This window comes from Cololabis saira, chromosome 17, assembly GCF_033807715.1.
Source record: "Cololabis saira isolate AMF1-May2022 chromosome 17, fColSai1.1, whole genome shotgun sequence".
Classification (NCBI taxonomy): Eukaryota; Metazoa; Chordata; class Actinopteri; order Beloniformes; family Belonidae; genus Cololabis; species Cololabis saira.
Window position 1 is genome coordinate 34,503,228 of NC_084603.1, and position 20,091 is coordinate 34,523,318.

The 20,091-nt window shown below is 43.0% G+C and overlaps 1 protein-coding gene across 5 annotated transcripts in view; it reads right to left on the bottom strand.

Moving 5' to 3' along the window:
• The window catches only part of atrnl1a (attractin-like 1a), a 340,130-nt gene that overhangs the window by 218,961 nt on the left and 101,078 nt on the right, over positions 1-20,091 (bottom strand). For 3 of the 5 annotated variants that reach the window (XM_061745229.1, XM_061745231.1, XM_061745227.1), the window contains 4 exons: positions 18,245-18,482; positions 17,359-17,550; positions 6,924-7,172; positions 5,305-5,442 (listed from right to left, as the gene is read on the bottom strand). In XM_061745229.1, the coding sequence (XP_061601213.1) occupies positions 5,305-5,442; positions 6,924-7,172; positions 17,359-17,550; positions 18,245-18,482 (817 nt within the window). The remainder of the gene's footprint in view (positions 1-5,304; positions 5,443-6,923; positions 7,173-17,358; positions 17,551-18,244; positions 18,483-20,091) is intronic. The other 2 variants (XM_061745230.1, XM_061745228.1) reach the window with 1 other exon arrangement.

The window sequence follows — 20,091 nt, forward strand, 5'->3', positions numbered from 1 at the left end:
TGTCGACCAGTTGGAAGTCAGGAATAGAGCCGCCGGAGGGAAGATGACTGGATAACGCTGGGGATGCTGGGTAGTTTGCAACGACGCCACAGGGGTCCACAGGTACACAAACACGTGCCGCTCTGATTTAAGGCAGAAATATTCACGTCAACGGTCCCTGGTCTGCCGAGTGACGGCGTTCGTGTGGAGGCGGCACGCGGCTGCGCCGCAGCTTCAGCACCGAACAAGTGCACAACGTTCTCCTGCTGTTTCATCTTCCTCAGAGGCTGCGGGAGGGAAGAGCCCAAGAGTAAATGTGTGATCAGCTGGGACGTGCAATCCAGCCGGAAAAAACAAACAGCTTTAAAAGAAAAGGAAAAGTCTCGTTGTCTTGTTTTTCACTTTTCAGTAGCTTCTTGGCCAGCAGGAGCATCATAATGTGATGTGCATTAAACCTTGTATGAAAGGCCGGGAAGTCTGATGTGGATTCTGCGGGGCAAAACCCGTTCACAAGCGCATATCCAGTTCATGATCAAGTCTCCATGTCCATCAGCTCATACTCTAAGTATGTCCTTTTCGAGCCTTGTGGCCCATAGAGCCGGTGTTTATCTCCGTAACCTGGTAACTGGTAACCACCCCGAGGATAGGATGCTAGTCAGTACTGGAGTTGAGGGGGGATGAGGGGGGATGGCATCCCCCTCTGAAATGAAAACAGTCCAAATCATCCCCCCTGTAAAACTGCCATCCCCCCTTTCCATCCCTGATGTAATTTCATCAATGAATGTGGTTTTACTGATATTTCAACATTTAGAGTCATCACCAGAAAAATAACTTATTTGACAGTTTTTACCTATTTCAAGTAAATTTTCACTTGAAATAAGTAGGAAAATCTTCCAGTGGGACATGATTTATCTTCTAATTACAGGCAAAAAAATATTGTTACACTGGCAGACTTTTCTACTTATTTTAAGTGAAAATCTACTTGAAACAGGTGAAAATTGTTGTTTTTTTCCAGTGATGAGTTTTGTTTTAAGTGTAATGAGATTTTTTTTACTAAAATGAGACATTTTAACTAGAAATAAGACAAATATTCTTGTTAAGATTGTGAGTTTTTGCATTGATCCATTTTACTTATCCTGTGAAGGACAGAGTCATATTGATAAGTTCAGAAAACTGTTCTTTATTGTTGTGTTTTGATGTAAGCCCAGTGGATATTTAAAGCTTACAGAAGGCTGCATTTAACTGCTGCTATGTCATTCCTGCAGTATTTCTGCAGGTGTTTTGGTCAGTGCTATTATTTGTAATATATTATTATCTGTCCCCATATGATAAAATCCACCATCCCCCCTGACTTTTTTTTACAACTCGAGTACTGACGCTGGATACTTCCCCTGCAAAGCTAGGTATCCATTCATACACCTGGGTGAAGTGAGGAAAGCCCAGAGTAAAGCATCTTTCCCAAGGATGCACAAAGTGACGCCAGGGTTCGAACCCACAACCGTCGGATCATGATCCCCACTAGGCCACTCCGCTCATACTCTAAGTTGGACTATAATTTAATCCATTTCTGATAAACGCAGCACTTGTGAACCCTGCTGCCATGACTAAGACTTCGTCCACGTCTCGGTGAATCACATATTCCTGATACCCCCACCATGTCTTTGCCAGCGCTTAGACGTCATTTATTTTATATACCTCTGATCTGACACTACCAAGTACAAGCAAAGCACAAAATGCTTTAAATAACTTGTGTCCTGCTCTTCACCTTGCCTCAGCTCTAAATCCTTAATGTCTCCTCTTCGGCCCATCTGGATTTGGGCTCTTATTCCCAGGCTTTGGAAAGCTCAATTAATTGCTCCCACATGTAAACAACTTCCCGTTGTCATGGCGACCTAACGTAAATGCCAAAAAGTCCGAAAGCTAAAGAGAAATCTCAAGCAGCCATGAAATCCAAACTACGGTCTAGAGTTACTTCAACAGGCTGCTACTTATGCAGGGCCGTTCTGGGATGATAATTACCTCAAATAATGGCGTTTATATGAGCAATTGTTTCGCTGGTGCCATCGGTCTCAGCGAGAGGGAGCTCCAGGCCACGCCGACTGACTGGAAACAGATGCCGTGGTGTCTGTGTGCGATTTCATGCATTAAACTTCAAGAGATGCTGCAGAGGCTCTGCCTGCACGGCCGGAAACGTCGGAGCTTCCAGTGGCTCAAATATGGGAAAGGTATGGTTTTCCAAACAAAAACATTTTTGCTGGTAGAGCGTCTCATCAGTCATCCTCGCCATGTAGCGATAAGAAAACAGCTTCATACACGACCTGCTGGCTCCGGAGGTGCAGTTGGGAGCTGCACATCTGTAACTGGCAGCAGTGAATAAATGCACCGTGACTCGGTCCTCGCCCTCCGGCTCTGATGTTCAAGCTCTTCACATTTCCTGGGTTTCATGTATGGCGTCCAGATGTGTCCAGAGAACCTCCCAGAAGAGCAACACTCTGGTACCTTCAGGTGGGGTCTGGCACGGCCGTGACCAACCTGTTTACTAATACGCTTGTGTCAGGTCCGAGCATCCGTCTGCCGCAACGAAACGGGACTCGTTGAAACTAAAGCAGGTTTTCTGTCGGCTTGTGAAGTCGAGACAGACGTCCCACATGTTGCCAGCTGCAGCTCTGAAGGTCGGCGCCAGCGTGTTGGATTTTATTTGCATGCAGGACGAGGTGAATGGTACAGTTAGAGAAAGAAGATGCCACACACACACACACTCAGACACACACACACACACGCGAGCAGCAGACACACTTTTCATCCAGATTTGACAAGGTTAGTTAATCATCTGTCACAGGGACAGGGAACAGACAGACTCTCCTCCGTCTGTCCTCAAGCTCTCCCACTCCACTCTTCCCTCCATCTCCTCCCCTGTTGTCTCTCCATCCAAGGACATCCGTCTTTTTTTCCACAGATATTAACCTTGTATCGCTCACCACCTGACTTTATCTGTTTCTCTTATGTCTGCCCCGTCTCTCCCTTTGTTTCTGTCCCTGGCTCCTAACCGGGGGGGCTGGGAGCCGAGGCCCCTCTCCTCTCCTCTCCCATCCCAGAGAGACAGAGCTGTCCATCACTCAGCCCTCTAACCGGCCACGCTTCGCCGGCTACAAGCCGTTCAGCTCAAGGTAAACCTAGTGGTCCGTTTTATAAAGAAAATGGATTAAAAAAATACAGGATGAATGGCTTATTGGACAGATGGAGAGAGAGAGGGACTCTGGTGTAAGTCTAAGGAGGGAAAGGGCCGAAGACTATGACAGAAAGATGTGGATAGATGAGTTTGTATATGACAGCGGACTTCCTATAAACAGAGAGAAGCTTTAAAGGAGGAGATGACAAAAATAAGTGTTGACAAATTTGGTTCAGCTAGCAGCTTCGTGGAGAAGATGAGAGCAGGAGGAGAGCAGGAGGAGACATGAGTGAGAAAAAAAAATTAAGGAATGATGCAAGGGTGAAGGCCAAATAAATGGTAAAGGTCAAGAAGAAAAATGTAAAACAAAACGGAGAAAGATAAAAGCGACCCATTTGACAGGTGAGGAAGGAGATGAATGGAAGAGAAAAAGAGGGAAGAATAACTGACCCACCAGGAGAAGGCAGAGGGGATGGAGTGAATGAAGTGCAGATTAAAGCAAAGTAAAAGAGAAAACAGACGTGTGGAGGGGCGTGCCTCCATCAGAAAACAAAAACCAGAAGGAGCCGGCCGGGGACAGGAAATAAGAAAATGATTAAGAGCGATTTAACGCCACGCCGCCACTGAGCCGCGATGCGCACGTGTCAGTGAGACGGATGTCACTGCCTCCCCACCTCCGTCACCCGTTACCCCTCCTGCTCCCTCCATGACCCTCCTGCGTACCACACAGCCCCCCCGTCCCGGTGGTTTCATCCTTTTCATCCTTGGTGGTGATGTTTTCCTCAAAGTTGGCATCCTCTCACTTCCCTTCACGTCTGCAGACTGCAGTTCTGCACAAAACTACATGTGTTGCTTCAACTTTTTCTTTTTCTCCCCCTTTTTTCTACTGTTCACCACAAGTTCAAGAGAAACAGGGAATCAGCTTTTAAACACTGCCCCCGTCAGGTGGTTGGGGGCTATTACCAGGCTGTGAGCTGACGGCAGCGTGCGTCTTACCTGGGCCAGGGATTTAAGAGCAGGGCAGAGGAGGATAGGAACTGCAAACAGGTGGGAAGAAACATGCAACTCACCAGCCGGAGGGACGAAACACGTTGTCAGGGTAGAGGGATTTACCAGGAAGACACAGGTGTGGAAGTTTCTCACACAGCAAAAACTCAAAATCTTACCAGGAATATTTGTCTTATTTCTAGTTAAAATGTCTCATTTTTAGTCAAAAAATCTCATTGCACTTAAAAGAATTCATTACCAGAAAAATAACTTGTTATTTGACAATTTTCACCTGTTTCAAGTAAATTTTCAATTTGAAATAAATAGAAAAATCTGCCAGTGGAACAAGATTTATCTTCTCATTAAAAACAATGTTGTCATTTAATAATGACATTATTAAATGATACACTGGATCTTCAGTTAGACCGGAAAAAAAGCAGGATATTAATTATGATCACATACTTCGCTAAGAAATGCATACTTTTACTTTGGAAAGATGATTCCCCTCCAACTTTCAAGTTTTTTTTTGATCAAATTTCAGTTTTTTTACCATTGGAAAAAATTTACTTTGGAAAATACAACCGTGGTCATATCTTTCAAGAATTTTGGTCTCCATTATTTTCAAAACTGGAGAACTTTTCCAAGGGGGACCAATGAGTATCTCTTTTTTCGAACTTGTGCCTTATATGTATGTATGTTTGTATGTATGAATGGATATAGTTTGATATCGCTGTTGCTGCCATTATTTTTTTATTTTTTTTATTTATATATTTATTTAATTTTGTTTCCCTTAATGTATGATTTTTTTTTTTTTTTTTCCCCCAGGGCAATTATGGAGAGGGTAGGAATGTGGGTAGAATAGAAATCGTGAATGTGAATTGTGAAAATTAGTGTGAAATAAAGATATTAGAAAAAAAAAAATCTTGTTCCACTGGCAGATTTTTCTACTTATTTTAAGTGGAAATCTACTTTAAACGTGAAAATTGTTGTTTTTTCCAGTGATGAGTCTTGTTTTAAGTGACATTAAGATTTTTTGACTAAAAATTTGATATTTTAACTAGAAATAAGACAAATATTCTTGTTAAGATTTTGAGTTTTTGCAGTGCACTGGTGCACACCTGCATTTGTTTTCAAAAAACATGGACACAGACTTAAAACTCCACACTCACCGTTGCATTTCCCTCCGTTGGTGGGGTCGCCATAGTAACCAGGCATGCAGCTCTGACAGTGCGTCCCCGCCGTCAGGTTCCCACAGTGCTCACACACACTGCTGTTCACACACCTGCTGTGGCCGTTGCACTGACAAGCTGGAACAGGAGAAAGAGGAGATGCTCAACACTCGGCACAGACATACACGGATTAACCCGTCCGTTGGCATGTGGCTCTAACGTGATATACCTAACTGTAATGAGTCACAGCAAGTAAAAGGTGTATGTGAATAAGTGTGGTGTAAAGGAGACGGAGGGAGGAGTGCAGACTCAGGGCTCTGAATGTCTGCAGGACCTGGAAAGTGAAAGTGTGCACCGGCAGCTGTTCACTCACGCTGGTTCCCTGTGGCTCGGTGCCGGATCATCTTTTGACACCGTGTTTACGTAGCTGCTCGGTGTTGGAAACAGGTTCTGTTTGGGTGGTAACGGTCTTCAATGGATTTGTACGGCTTAAACGATGCGTGTGTCATCCGCCCCGAACAGGCGGATGTTTTATGGCTCTTTTCCACTAGTACCTACTCAGCCCGACTCCACTCGCATTGTTTTTGTGCTTTTCCACTAGGGGTGTAACGTGCCGAGTAGATACTTTTCTGTAACTATTCTGCCGAGGTTCTAAGCGGCTGAGTCGGCTGTATCTAACGTCATCACACTAGAGACCACCGATTGGTCGGGGGGTTGGAGTCAGACGTCTGAGTCAGGAGGAGGAAATCAGTGAAAGACTCTGACGGCTTCTTGTTCATTTTATTCAACCAGCAACGGCAGCAGAAGTCTGTTTCATGATCCAACTCTGAGGTGCAGATGTTCATAAACCTGGTGCTGAGGAGAGAATTAAAAAGGGATCTAGACGGAGATAAGGAACGACCAGATCTACCAGGAGCTCTGTCTCTTCATAGCTGCTCACGGCTCCAGCTGACTTTTCAGCAGCGCTGAGACAAACTAACAAAAAAAAAAGCGTCGCCGCTTGAAACTTCTCTCACTCTCATTTTTTAACTTCATATATAACACAAGCCACAGACCCAGCAGCACATATACAGGACTCTCTCAGTAAATTGGAATATTGTGATAAAGTCCTTTATTTTCTGTAATGCAATTAGAAAAACAAAAATGTCATACACTCTGGATTCATTACAAATCAACTGAAATATTGCAAGCCTTTTATCATTTTAATATTGCTGATTATGGCTTACAGTTTAAGATTAAGATTCCCAGAATATTCTAATTTTTTGAGATAGGATATTTGAGTTTTCTTAAGCTGTAAACCATGATCAGCAATTAAAATAATAAAAGGCTTGCAATATTTCAGTTGATTTGTAATGAATCCAGAATGTATGACATTTTTGCATTACAGAAAATAAAGAACTTTATCACAATATTCTAATTTTCTGAGACAGTCCTGTATATCATCTCCTCCAGGTTCTACATCTTTAGTGCTGTTGTCTTCTTCATTTAGATACACAATCAAATACGTCACAGCAGCTTCAAAACTTGGCCAAGTTGAGCCGAGTAGGTACTACTGGAAAAGCTCCATTATAAGGTTTCAAACACGTGTCAGACCTGAGTCAGGACTGCGTCTCACTCACCGGGACACTGGATGAAGGCCCAGTTGTAGCCTCTGTCGGACGAGCAGAGACCCTGGTCCACGCTCATGTCCCTGTTGGGCAGCCGGTCCCGGTCCCTGGGCCCGGGCCGGGGGGCCGCCGGCTTCAGAGGGCCCCGGTACGAGCCCTCCATGCACACGCCCTTGCCGGTGTTACTGGGATCCCCGCACCAGCCGCACTCCACCCTCTGCAGGCACTCGGCACACGTCCTCAGACCCGAGCAGTTCTGGGCTGGGGGGGAGAAGAGGAGGCAGAGACGGGTCGGGGTTAGGACTCAAAGGTTTCCTCCATGAAGTCAAACAAGAGCCTACAAAGATTTATGCTCCACCTGACACACGCAGCACGCCGTGACCCTGGTAATAAATGTGTAGTTACACGCCTCTGCAGATACACGAGGACATTATGACTAAACAGATACCCCATGTCAGGCCCGGTCCGCCTCCTCAAACATGCTTTTCTCACCTTTTCAACATTTATAGAGAAATTGACTTTTCATTCCCGCACCTTTTCCGTACGTCAAGGAAGGCATTAGTATTCATAAACTGGAGGTGACATTCAACAACACTTTACTGGAGGAGATTAAAAATTGGTTTACGAAACGGCTTCCAGAGCTTGTAAAAGAAAATAAATAAATAAACATCAACAGAGCAAAAGCCATCTGTGAACACTTATAAAGGGCCGCCCGCTTTGTTGGGTTTATTGTGGAAGTTTTCTCATCTCATTCACATGTAGCATCGAGCAGAACTGGGATTTCCACACGTCGTTCCTCTTTTGAAAAGAATCCAGTCGTCAAAGCCCCAGATGTTTCTGCTGAACCAGTTTCTCCTGGTGCGGGCGGTCCTGCCCTGAACGCACCGCCGTCCTGGTTCCTCTTCGCTGCCGCTGCATTATTCAGCACCTTCAGAACTTCAAACTCGCCCTCCTCTCCGTCTTCCATTCACCGTCCCCGACACTTTTTTCTCCCGTTCTCCATTTCTACCCGCTAATTAAGCCATCCCTCTCTTCTTTCTCTCTTTCGGTGCTGTTTATTTTCATCATTACACCTTGTCATCCATCGTCTGTCATCTTGGTTTCATTTCATTATCTGTTTTTCTGTCCTTCTTAAACAACAATCACTTAATTAAAACATGAATGAAATAAAGAAGTAAATAATGTTCACTTTCCCTCCGCTCATGCTCTTATCTCTTATTCCAGTGTTCACTTCACCTTTTACTTGATTTCTGTCATTTCACTAGATTTTGTATGATTTATTTCCAGAGAAACTCCGGGGTTTCAGGCATCATGAAAATAAAAAAGATAGGGCAAAAATTAAATGTTTTTCAGATCACACAATAAAAAATTATTAAAAATGCAAAAAAGGAAGCAGCCTCTTGCAGCTCAAGGGCGGTAGGGGTTTGTCACTAGTTTTCACATCCAATTTACTTTTGAAAAAACATGAAAACAAAGTTCCCAAAAGCTGGTTTTTTCCAATCTGTCTCCAGGATTATGTACTTTATCTGAGATGGCAAATTGGAGCTTTTTTTTAAAGAGAGAACGGGGAAGACATGCAGCAAATGTGCGCAGGCTGGGATTCAAACCTGCGACCGCTGCAGGAAGACTGTAGCCTCAGTATATGAGCCGCTGCTTAACCCACTACACCACCGAGCAGCTCGCAAATTGGAGTTTTTAAATTACATACCGGCTGAAAAACCACCCGTAAACTTTACGTTTTACAAAAGGTGACAACGTGCCACAACAAGTGACATCAAGGTGGTTTTCTTTCACCTCCAGAAAAGTTTGACATCACTGGCTTCAGAACGTGACGCCACGGATCTGCAATTCGTTTTAACTAATGCTATTTCATTCCTGCAGTATTTCTGCAGGTGTTTTGGTCAGTGCTATTATTTGTAATATATTATATTATTTGTAATCAGCACAAATTATCTGTCCCCATATGATAAAATGGAGGCCATCGTCAGTGCCAGGACACAAGTGTGTCCACTGACCCACTGGAAGTGTGTGATGTGTTTCTCTACAGCAAGACAGCAACATGTGGGACGATCCAGGCTGCAGTGTTCAACCCATGAGTGCATGAACACCAGATTACTAGTCTGAGCAGGTATGTGGTGGTCGGTTCGAATCCAAGCCCTGCTTATGCACGTAAAACCCTCACACGCTGCTGTGCTTCAAAGTAGAGCGTAGTATTGATCATTAGGGCCCGAGCACTGACAGTGTGAAGGCCCTATTGTATCTGTAGGAATGTTCCTTATCCTTTTTTTCCTTTTTCCGACGAAATTAGGGCCTTTTTGCCCCCTAAACGTGCCCCAAAAGTCACCAAATTTTGCATGCAAGCCAGGCCTGGCAAAAAAATTGATATTTAATGGTTTGCATTAATGGGCGTGGCCTAATGGCTCAACAGCGCCCCCTAGAAAACTTTGTGCCTCAAGCCCCACAATACGGTTTGATGTACATGCACGGAAATCGGTACACACCTGTATCATGTCGCAACTTAAAGAAAAGTCTCTTGGCGCTATGGCCGAAACCGAACAGGAAGTCGGCCATTTTGAATTAATCGTGTAATTTTGGCGCAATTTATTCCATTTCTTCAGCCGCTTCTTCGCCCGAACCGTAACGTCCACCCAGGTGTGTTATACATCAATGTGCGTCTCGATCCTGCGACGATGCGCATTACTTTTCTCAGTCAAAAGCGTTACCGTGGCGACGATAGACGCCAAAAAGCGCCCGCCCCCTTCATCTGATTGGTCCATATTTGATAGTTCCTAATTTCTACCATAACTTTTGAATGGTTTGATATAGAGAGTCGTGGGTGGTTTCATCCACTAAATGTCCAGCCTGAAGAATCTACATCAAGTCATACAAGCGCTTCCACTGCAGCCTGAACGTGCACAAGGTTGCGAGGGCCCGTTCATCGCTGCTTGCAGCTTTAATTGCATATTGAACCCCGCGCCTGCAAACAGTGACTGATAAACCACTAATGCCACTAATAAATGCCCACCTGTAGAGGTTTTTACTGGCATCACGAAGTAACCACCGCTGCTCGATGTTACACAATCACAACGCTAACCTTTCATAATGTGTATGTTTTATATTGCAAAAGACAAAATGAGAGGTGCAACTGAAAGAGCCCTGCATGACTGTTTTCACACTTAAAACGTGTTCTAGTGCAGACTTGATGCCTCCGCACTCACTGCCTCCCTCAGCTCACGCCGAGGTGCATTCTCAGCTTCTGAGACGTTTATTCTGGAAACATGTCAGAAGAGGAGAGAGTTAATCGGTCAAATACTTCAGCCATCTACCTGAACGCCTCAGATGTGATCAGCCGTGCACCCCGAGGACTCTAGATGTGCCTTTAAAGTCTTTAAACGGTCACTTTCGTAACAGTTAGTTTAAGTAGATAATCGTGTGCATCTCAGTCTCTTCTACTTTTAATAGCGTTTCCAATTATCTGGCCTCATCCGTGCTCCAAATGGAGGGAATTAAGAGTTATTCAAGTCCTGCGTTTACACGCAGATAAGACATTTGTTTGTTTTCTTTGTTTTAAAATGTGCGACTACAGGTTTTACAAACCTTTTTCTGTTTGGTCAATGCCAACAACGTATCCATCCAAAGCATGAAAACGAGGGATAAGCACGTGATTGGATCATTGCCACAGGTGATATTTCTGACTGCAGGGTATTTATTTCTTTGGTGAGACCTGTCAAACACAGCACGTTTCAACAGAGAAGCTCTCTCCAGCACTGACAGCTGCTGAGCAAAGAGGCAGAGTTCTGTTTTATGGCACGTTTTCTACAGATATGTGTATATAAATGTCATCCTTGTTGTCTTTCCAACGTGAAACAACCCCATCTGCAGGATGTCTGTCGTCTTCATGTCAATTCTGTCTACAATGGTTAAACGTTGAAGACAGAATGAATGCTGCACTTCTGTTTTCAATATGGGAGGTTTTACAATCCAAAACTCCATTATATCAGTACAATCAGTTAAGACAATCTAGAGTCATACCCATACGCTACTAGACAGGCAACAAAGGGCCGGTTTTCACTTCCTAAGCCAAACACTAATTTTCTGAAGCGTATAGTAGAATATAAATCAAAGAAATCATGGAATTCTTTACCACTGCCTATGACTAGATTAACACAGAAATCAATATTCAAAAAGCAAATTAAGAAACACCTTGGAATATCATATGTATATGATACCAGACACACACTTATACAGATACATATACTGTACATACTGGACAGGGTGAGGTGTATTTTTGATCTGATTCTCATGGCCTAGGTGATGTTTTACTGTATATTGGAATGTTTCATGCATTTTTTTTTGCTTTAAGATAATGATTTACATGTATGGTAAAGTTTTTTATGTCTTGTTTTTAACTGTAGGTTTTAACTGTATTGTTTTTAAAGTGGACCCCAGTAAGACTAGCTGTGTTTAAGGGCATAGCTAATGGGGATCATTACAAATAAACAAATGAGGCTGAGCAGGAGACGGAACTATAACTAGGTCGCGCGGGTACCACGAGCATCCGTCTCTTCAAACTTTGTCACTCGGAGGCCGAGAGCTTCACAGCCTCTAAAGTTCCCCCGACAACAAGCGAGAACGGCAGATCCGACTCCAGCTCACACAGAGAAAAGCAGATATTCTCTACTAAAAATGCTCAAATCCCAACTCGTGGTATCGGTTGCCATCAAACGCGAGGGATAAGAGATGTCGGCGGGACGTCGCGCTACGCAGGTCGCACCGAAGACGGGGGGCTTCATTCCTGCTGAGGACATTTTCTTCTCATGGCAGCTTCTCTCAGCACAATGGCCTTGCTGCCACCCCGCCTCTGATCACACCGGGTCTGAGATTTGTCCTCCCTGGGTGGCGCGGATCAACGGGCTTCATCTCTGTGTAACAGCACTTGACGGTGAGCATCGCTGCAGCCAGCGCATGCACGGATCTGTGAGCCTCCATAAATAATACATCAAGTGGAGAGGCCATAAGCTGCCTTCACTCCTCTCTGGGCACGAGGAGCTGGATCCACAGAACCCACATAGTACAGATGCACAAACAACACACACACACATTATAATATAATATAAATATATATATATATATATACAGTACTTGAGTTGAGGGGGGATGGCATCCCCCCTGAAATAAAAACGGTCAAAATCATCCCCCCTGTAAAACTGTCATCCCTCCTTTCCATCCCTTATGTCATTTCATCAATGAATGTGGTTTTACTGCTATTTCAACATTTAGAGTCATCACCAGAAAAATAACACCAGAAAAATAACTTATTTGACAATTTTCACCTGTTTCAAGTAAATTTTCACTTGAAATAAGTAGGAAAATCTGCCAGTGGGACAAGATTTACCTTCTCATTACAAGCAAAAAAATGAAGTGAAAAGTGAAAATTGTTGTTTTTTCCAGTGATGAGTCTTGTTTTAAGTGTAATGAGATTTTTTTACTAAAATGAGACATTTTCACTAGAAATAAGACAAATATTCTTGTTAAGATTTTGAGTTTTTGCAGTGATCCATTTTACTTATCCTGTGAAGGACAGAGTCATATTGATAAGTTCAGAAAACTGTTTTTTATTGTTGTGTTTTGATGTATTTGATGTAAGCCCAGTGGATATTTAAAGCTTTCAGAAGGCTGCATTTAACTGCTGCTATGTCATTCCTGCAGTATTTCTGCAGGTGTTTTGGTCAGTGCTATTATTTGTAATATATTATATTATTTGTAATCAGCACAAATTATCTGTCCCCATATGATAAAATCCACCATCCCCCCTGATTATTTTTTTACAACTCGAGTACTGTATATATATATATATATATATATATATATATATATATATATATATATACACACTTGAGAAGATTGCCACAGAGGAAAATAAGGCCCTCTCTCTCTCTCTCAGAAACAATATCAGCAACAGCAACATAACCACCATCTGGCCTGAGCGTGTCGATACTAAAACACCAGCACGAAGGGACCTAACATTAAAGAATCATGTGCTCTGTAATCCAATACGCCCGTCTTTAACAACCGTCCTACCGCAGAGCAACAAGCTGCAGATTCCTCTGTTGTCCTCCTGAGCCCGGGTGTTGGACAACAACGCACCGGATTGTTCTGGATCTTACAACCAGGAGCTTTGGTTATTAAATAAAAGATATAGGTTCAAGTTTCATCTTTGAAGGCGGTTATTGAGTTTTAGGTTCTTCACTTATAGACATCAGTTGCAGCAAGAATCCTTTCAGAAACCAGAGTGCAGAAGCGGCATATGGAGAACCTCGGTGAAGCCTTACTGCTTAATAATGTAAAGGCAGCAGCCAGATGCTGCTAATCAAATGTCCTTCAATAACCAATAGCTTTAGTCGAGTGCAGGAACATCTATAAGAGCAGTTTGCTGGTCTGGAGCATTCAGGAGCGAGTTAACATAATGCCAACGAAGAAACGGACCCAGGAGGTTGACCTTGTGGTCATAGTAGGCAGTGTTCAGAGAAAAACACATTCATGGCAGCTAATATGGTGCAGTTTAGGAGGAGAAGGAGAAAGCCTCCTGTCTCAGACCATGAAAGCCTGACTGAGGTTCACCAAACTGCATCAAACCCACTGGGTTGGAGGGCTGATTATTGGGGCTCGTTCTGCAGCCACAGGATCCGGCCGGCACCTTGCAGTCACGTGGTCCTCCATCAACTCAAAGAAAGATGTGAGGCCATCTGTCCAACAGATAAATCTTGGCTGGGATGAAACGCAAGGATGAAAAAGAGAAGAACCAAATGTTGCAACGTTCAAGTCCAGTCATCTTTGTGTGAAATATTATGTCAGGACCTTAAGAGAGCAATGACAACGTGATGGAACTGATGTGAAACATATTTTCATATTTTAAGATGGTTTAGCAGGCTACTGATACACTGAACAGAGCTTTTCATTTACTGCTTTTTTCCCATATTTGGTTAGTTTTTGTTCAATTTTAGCAGTCTACAACTTTATTTAATAAGTATATCATTAGTGTGCATCAGTCATTACAGTTAACGCGTTTTTAGTGTAGACCCCGTGAACGTGTGTGTGTGTGTATATATATATATATATATATATATATTACATATATATATATATATATATATATATATATATATATATATATATATATATATATATATATATTACATACATACATACTGATTGGATTCCTTCATTGCAGATATTTTTCCTGTAAGTCAATAACTAAAAAACCAAAACAGAGCTAAAGCTACACTGAACCTCACCAGTTTTCAAAACTGACACACTTGTTTAATACTAAACTGAAATAAACAAACTGAAAACGGCAAAAATAATAATAAAAAAGTCAATAACTAACTGTTTGCAGGATGTTCTAACGCTGTATTTCTGCCTTTAAATCCATGTAGGGATGCAAAGGAGCAGATTTGTTTTTTATGTGCCTAGGGGCATCTATGCCGTAAATAAATGTGGAAGTGACGTCTTACTTCTGGTTTGCTCTGTGACCCGTAAACACTGCACTTCCTGGCTGGCGGAGAGGTAGAGCAGGCACGGAGAGAGGAGCTGAAGTGTGGAGTCTTCAAACAGGCTTTGGGGCTTTCAAAGCCCAAGACTTCAAAAAATTATGAACATATTATTTGTAGACGTTATGGGAGGCTGAGCCCCCCCCAGGATGACGCGGGATATCTGCCAGCGCTGAGACCCGGAGGGTCCAACATTTAATCCCCTGCTCGTGAATCCTCCGGCTGCAGGCTGCCGTTGCCAAACCAGCACCAGATTTGGCATAAACCAAAAAAATACAGCAAAAGCGCGCAGTAATATCCAACAGCTGCTCGTTTGCCAGACTTCTGAAGTAAAAGCAGTCTTTTTTAACCAAATAAGCTGTAGTTTGAGGATCAGGGGTAAAAAGTAGCAGAATAAAAGCCCAACACACGTACAGCTTATTTGGTTTCAATTTCAGCCAGGACACGTAATTAGGTCGACAAAATGAGAGATAAGACTTCTGTAAAAAGGGATGGTAATAAATTCTAGTCACATAAAAGTGACGAGATCTGCACAATAAAGTATCCTCAGAATAATCAAAGCCCACTAATTAACATCCCACCCACCTCAGCGCTGTTTTTGTTCAACTGTCTCCACATGTGCAGTTATATTTATAGTTTTATATTAATGAGTTAAAGCATAAGAGGTCAAAGTTCAGCCTCAATTAAACCCAACCAAAACACGTCAGGACTTCAGAAGCAGAATCACTCAACCGATCAGTCAACATGGATCAGGTTGGCATCAGCCAGAGATTCAGGACATGTGATGGACCAACAGATGCATCGTCTCACTGCAAAAACTCAAAATCTTACCAGGATACTATTACGGAATTATGTTCGTGATTGTGTAAACAATATGATTTTTTTTGTATGATGTTTTGTATGTTGCGATCTGAATAAGTTGATCATGTGAGAAGGGTAGCCGTAATAAGCAATAGCTTCAGCCTATTCCTTTTCGGTTAGGTCTCTTATTATGTGAACTAATGCTTTCTGTTGGTGTTTAAATCCTGAATGACCTGGCCGAAATAAATATATTTTCATTTCATTTCAGGAATATTTGTCTTATTTCTAGTTGAAATGTCTAAATTTTTTATCTCATTACACTTAAAACAAGAGTAATTACCAGAAAAATAACTTATTTGACAATTTTCACCTGTTTCAAGTAAATTTTCACTTGCAATAAGTAGAAAAATCTGCCAGTGGGACAAGATTTATCTTCTCATTACAAGCAAAAAAATCTTGTTCCACTGGCAGATTTTTCTACTTATTTTAAGTGAAAATCTACTTGAAACAGGTGAAAATTGTTGTTTTTTCCAGTGATGAGTCTTGTTTTAAGTGTAATGAGATTTTTTTGAAGAAAGAAATAAGACAAATGTTCTGTGTTGTTGAATAGGAAGAACAATTTAAATAGCTGTCCACTGCACAACGACAGCCACAGCGACACTCTGCACCCCACGTTCACAGGAAAAAGCCACGTTTGCCACCCATGCTGTCTGCACCGGTGTTTCAGGACCTCCTCTCTCAGTCACCTCCTTCATCCCACGGTGACTGAGGTGACTGTGTGAACATGAGCACTGTAACATTGCTATCTCAGACCTGTTCAGATGTGGGGGTTTGTTTGGTTGTTTTGTTTTGTTAAGGACTGATTTTGGAGTGGGAACAACAGCTTTCTTTGCTCCACGTCTGCCTGTAAGGTGAGGGGTCGGCTGAGGAGGGTAAGGCTGATTCACCACCAGTATAGACCCGGGACAGAGTGTAACAGATGTTGCTATTGTGTTTTGGTGTCACGTCGGTCTGTCACGCACACGCCAGTGAAGGTAGCTGGTGACACTAAATGTTAGAAAGTTTCAGGACTTCAAGGAAGTCAAGCACCATGTGCAACTGCGTTTACATATGGTCAATAACCCTTTTAAAACCCGAATATTGGCAATAACCCGAATTTGCACGGCCATGTAAACACCAATAACCCCTTTGAATAACCCGAATTTGCTCATATTCGGGTTTTTAAAAACCTGAATATGACTCCTGGGTTACTCCTTTTAAAACCCGAATATTGGGTCATGTAAACGCCAAACGGAATATCCCGATCAAACGGAACATGAATTTGTTTTCTGCGCATGCTCTGTTCCCAAGGAATCCTGGTCTTTTGAGTCCAGGAAGTTCTTATAAACACGGAGAAACATAAGACCACGTCACACTTTTGGAGTGAGGAGGAGACCAATCACTTCATAAATGTAATGAAGGTTATGAACATTTCTGCATTTGTAGACAGTAGAAAGTACCGGGATAGTGAGATTTACAAGAAGGTGAGCGAAGCAGCATTTGTTTTGAATTTGGATACAGGAAGAACAAGCAGAAATGACGGGAATTGCGTCATGACATTCTCCGTGCGTCGCTGGTTTGATCCAGATATCCCAAATGATTAATTACCATGTAAACGGAATATTCTGAATGTTTCAGTAACCGGAATATTAGCAATAACCCGAATTTTGACTGCATGTAAACGTAGTCAATGTCACTGTTGGGCTGAGATCAATCCATACGACATTTTACTGGACGAAGCGTAAATACTGGCTTTGAGCTGCTAAATGAGGATAAAGATTTTACATTTGTAATACTGAGTTGTGACTGCTGCTGTAAACACACCGTTCTGAAGAAATATTAATGGGAACAAGTATTTACTATGATAAATGTAATAAGTTTGACATTTGCATAAACATGTTAAATATACCCTTATGATCACCGTCCAATGACACTTTAGCCACTAATAGAAAACGGCACGCTTCTGCATAATAAAGAGTTTTCATTCCTGAACCTTTCCACCCATTTTGATCAGATTAAAGCTTGTATTTTCACTTTGGGGTGCGACGGAGCCTCACCACTGCAGTCCTGGGTCTGCCACTCCAGACACTGGCCGTAGGGGAAGGAGATGACGTAGGCCGACGAGTCCACGCAGCGCTGGGTGCTGCCGCACCACATGCACTCCATGGCCTGGCTGGTGCAGTTGGCGCAGCTGCTGCGCAGAGCGCACGGCGTCTTGCAGGGACGGGAGCTGTGACTCTGGGGGCGTCCTAAACATTACAGGAACACGGTAAAGGAGAGAACACAACATCATGTTTTCAGAAGCACCGTGGCCCTCAGCTGAATGATCAGATAAAGAGCAGAAGTCCTCTGAGGAGCTGAGGAGAAGCTCTAGGGATGGGAATTGATAAGATTTTTAGGATTCCAATTCTATTTTCTATTCTGCTTAACGATTCAGTTCTTTATCGATTCCCTTATCGATTTTCAAATTACGCTAGTATGATGGGCAGTGTTCTTTAGTTAACTAGTTACCTGCAGTATTATTAGCCAAGGACATGCTAACGTTGCTGCTGCTGGGTCGAGAAGGACTGACTTTGGTCCAGTGTGGATTGAAAACGCGACATTCATTGATTGTTATTGGTTGCTGTGTGCGGAAATGTTTTAGCATGTTGATAGTATTTCCCTTCGACGATATATCCACTTTGCAAGTATTGCAAGTTTCCCTGTTGTCCTCTTTTTTACTGAAATGTAACCAGACTTCTGAGGGTTTGTATTGCTTGGGCGCCATGTGTACTATTGACTGCTGGCTTACGTACATTGCTTAGCAACGTGTGTGCTGACGTCATTCGTGCCCACTGGAATCGAAAAGAAGAATTGAAAACACTGGGGACCGGTTCTGAACAAGAACCGGTTCTCGATTCCCATCCCTGATAAGTTCCGACCCCCACGAGTCCCATGAATTACCAGCAGTTGCTCCCTTGCTCTCACCGGTGGGCTTCTCACAGATCAGGCCGTCGGCGGCGGCCGTGCAGGGGTTGGCCTTCAGGCCCGACGCCGGTGTCCTCTCCAGGTAGGCGCAGAAGCCCGAGTCGCTGGGCTCCCCGGGCAGCCAGCGCAGGCTGCTGTTGGTGAAGGGAGACATGTCCTCCCAGCCCCAGTAGGACACGTTGATCTTCCTCAGGCCCACCCAGGGAGACAAGTCCTGCAGGGGGAACCACACGCTTGAGTCCAGTCGCTGTTTCCTGGTGGAAATCACTGAACAAAGATATGGCGATGCTTGTGGGTTTAACCTTTTGACCTATTCTCGGGTCAAAAAACCCCCCACTGTAGCCCCGGATAGCTCATAGCCCTGGCTAGATCCCCATGCAGCTGGACCAGGTTCCAGTCCTGGAACGGCCTTCTGCTCCTTTTTCAATCTCCCTCTACCTCCATCTCTCTAGTTACTGACAAAGAGCACTAGGACCACTGGAAATGACAAAAGTCACCCCTCAGTTTGCTGAAAGTGCGAGGGGGCCACTGTATCTCCCCTCAACTATTAACGCCAGGTCACGTTCCTGTAGATGTTTAGGGACTCGGTTCTCAGGTTGATCGTGTTTATCATGTTTCCGGTCTGCTCCGGTCAAATACAACATTTGCAGAATAATTCAATCTTTTTTTCAATCAATCACTTAAAGCGACACTACGTAACTTTTCCACCTTAATATCATATTTCCAGAGTCATTGTGATGGTACATCAACTTCCAACAGGTTTAATGACACCTCTGTCATGATCTGAGGGGGTCTGTATCGCTTTCACTGGCACTATGTAACTTTGAGGAGCATGGTAGGAACCTTGCCACACTAAAAAACTACAAATTTTACGGCTTTGACTGCTTTACGGCACATACGTCACTTCCCTCTCCTTCCCGATTCGTAGTCGAGACAAAAATGGGCGGGGCTTGGAGTGCAGAGGCTGAGCTCGGCAGAAGCTGGTGTTGAGCTAAACGAGGAGCTGGTATCATGGCCGAAGCAGCGAAAAAAACGAAGAAAATAAAAGTTTTAACGGAGCGGAGGAGGCGAAAAAAAGAAAGCGGGAGAGTAACAAGCTAAATGCCCGGTGGAGAATAAACATTGGCCCGGCGTTCTCTCGCTACAAGCCCTTGCAGCGCCGTCGTCTTGGACGAGATGGTTGAAGGATGTAAAGACGTTCATCACCTCCAGGTATGCACTTTTGTCAACACCTATGTCAGTGTGTTTTACAAAAACAATTATCATGAAACTACTACAGCTGGTGTAAGTGTTGTATCAAATCTCAATATCTATGTAAACCTTTTGACTCTTCAGGTCTATATACAGATACTTCTACACTGATGGTAAAAGCAACACATTTGTAGATATAGTAAAATATAGCCAGAAAAATGAAATATATAGGCAAAGTATACACTTCCAGATGAAAAAAATACAATATAAACACCATATAAAATAAATCTACTTTGTTGGAATTATATTAAAATAATAACAAGAGTAGTAAAAGAAACCTTATGGTGTTTATAATGTGTCGTTTTATCTTGTGAGTGTATAAATATATACATTTCTCTAATTTTTCTATAGCTATACATTACTTGCTTTTACTTTCTGCATAATTACAGTGACTTCAACAAAGAAAAAAAATCAAACTTGTGATCAACAAAATATGTTGAATGATTTATGGGTCAGTAATTATCAGAAAGACATAATGTTTTTGTATCTTTATTCTCACACTCTGCAGGACTACATCAGATCTGGAAAACCTCCAGAATCACATCCTCATGCAGGGAAGGTTCTCCTACTCC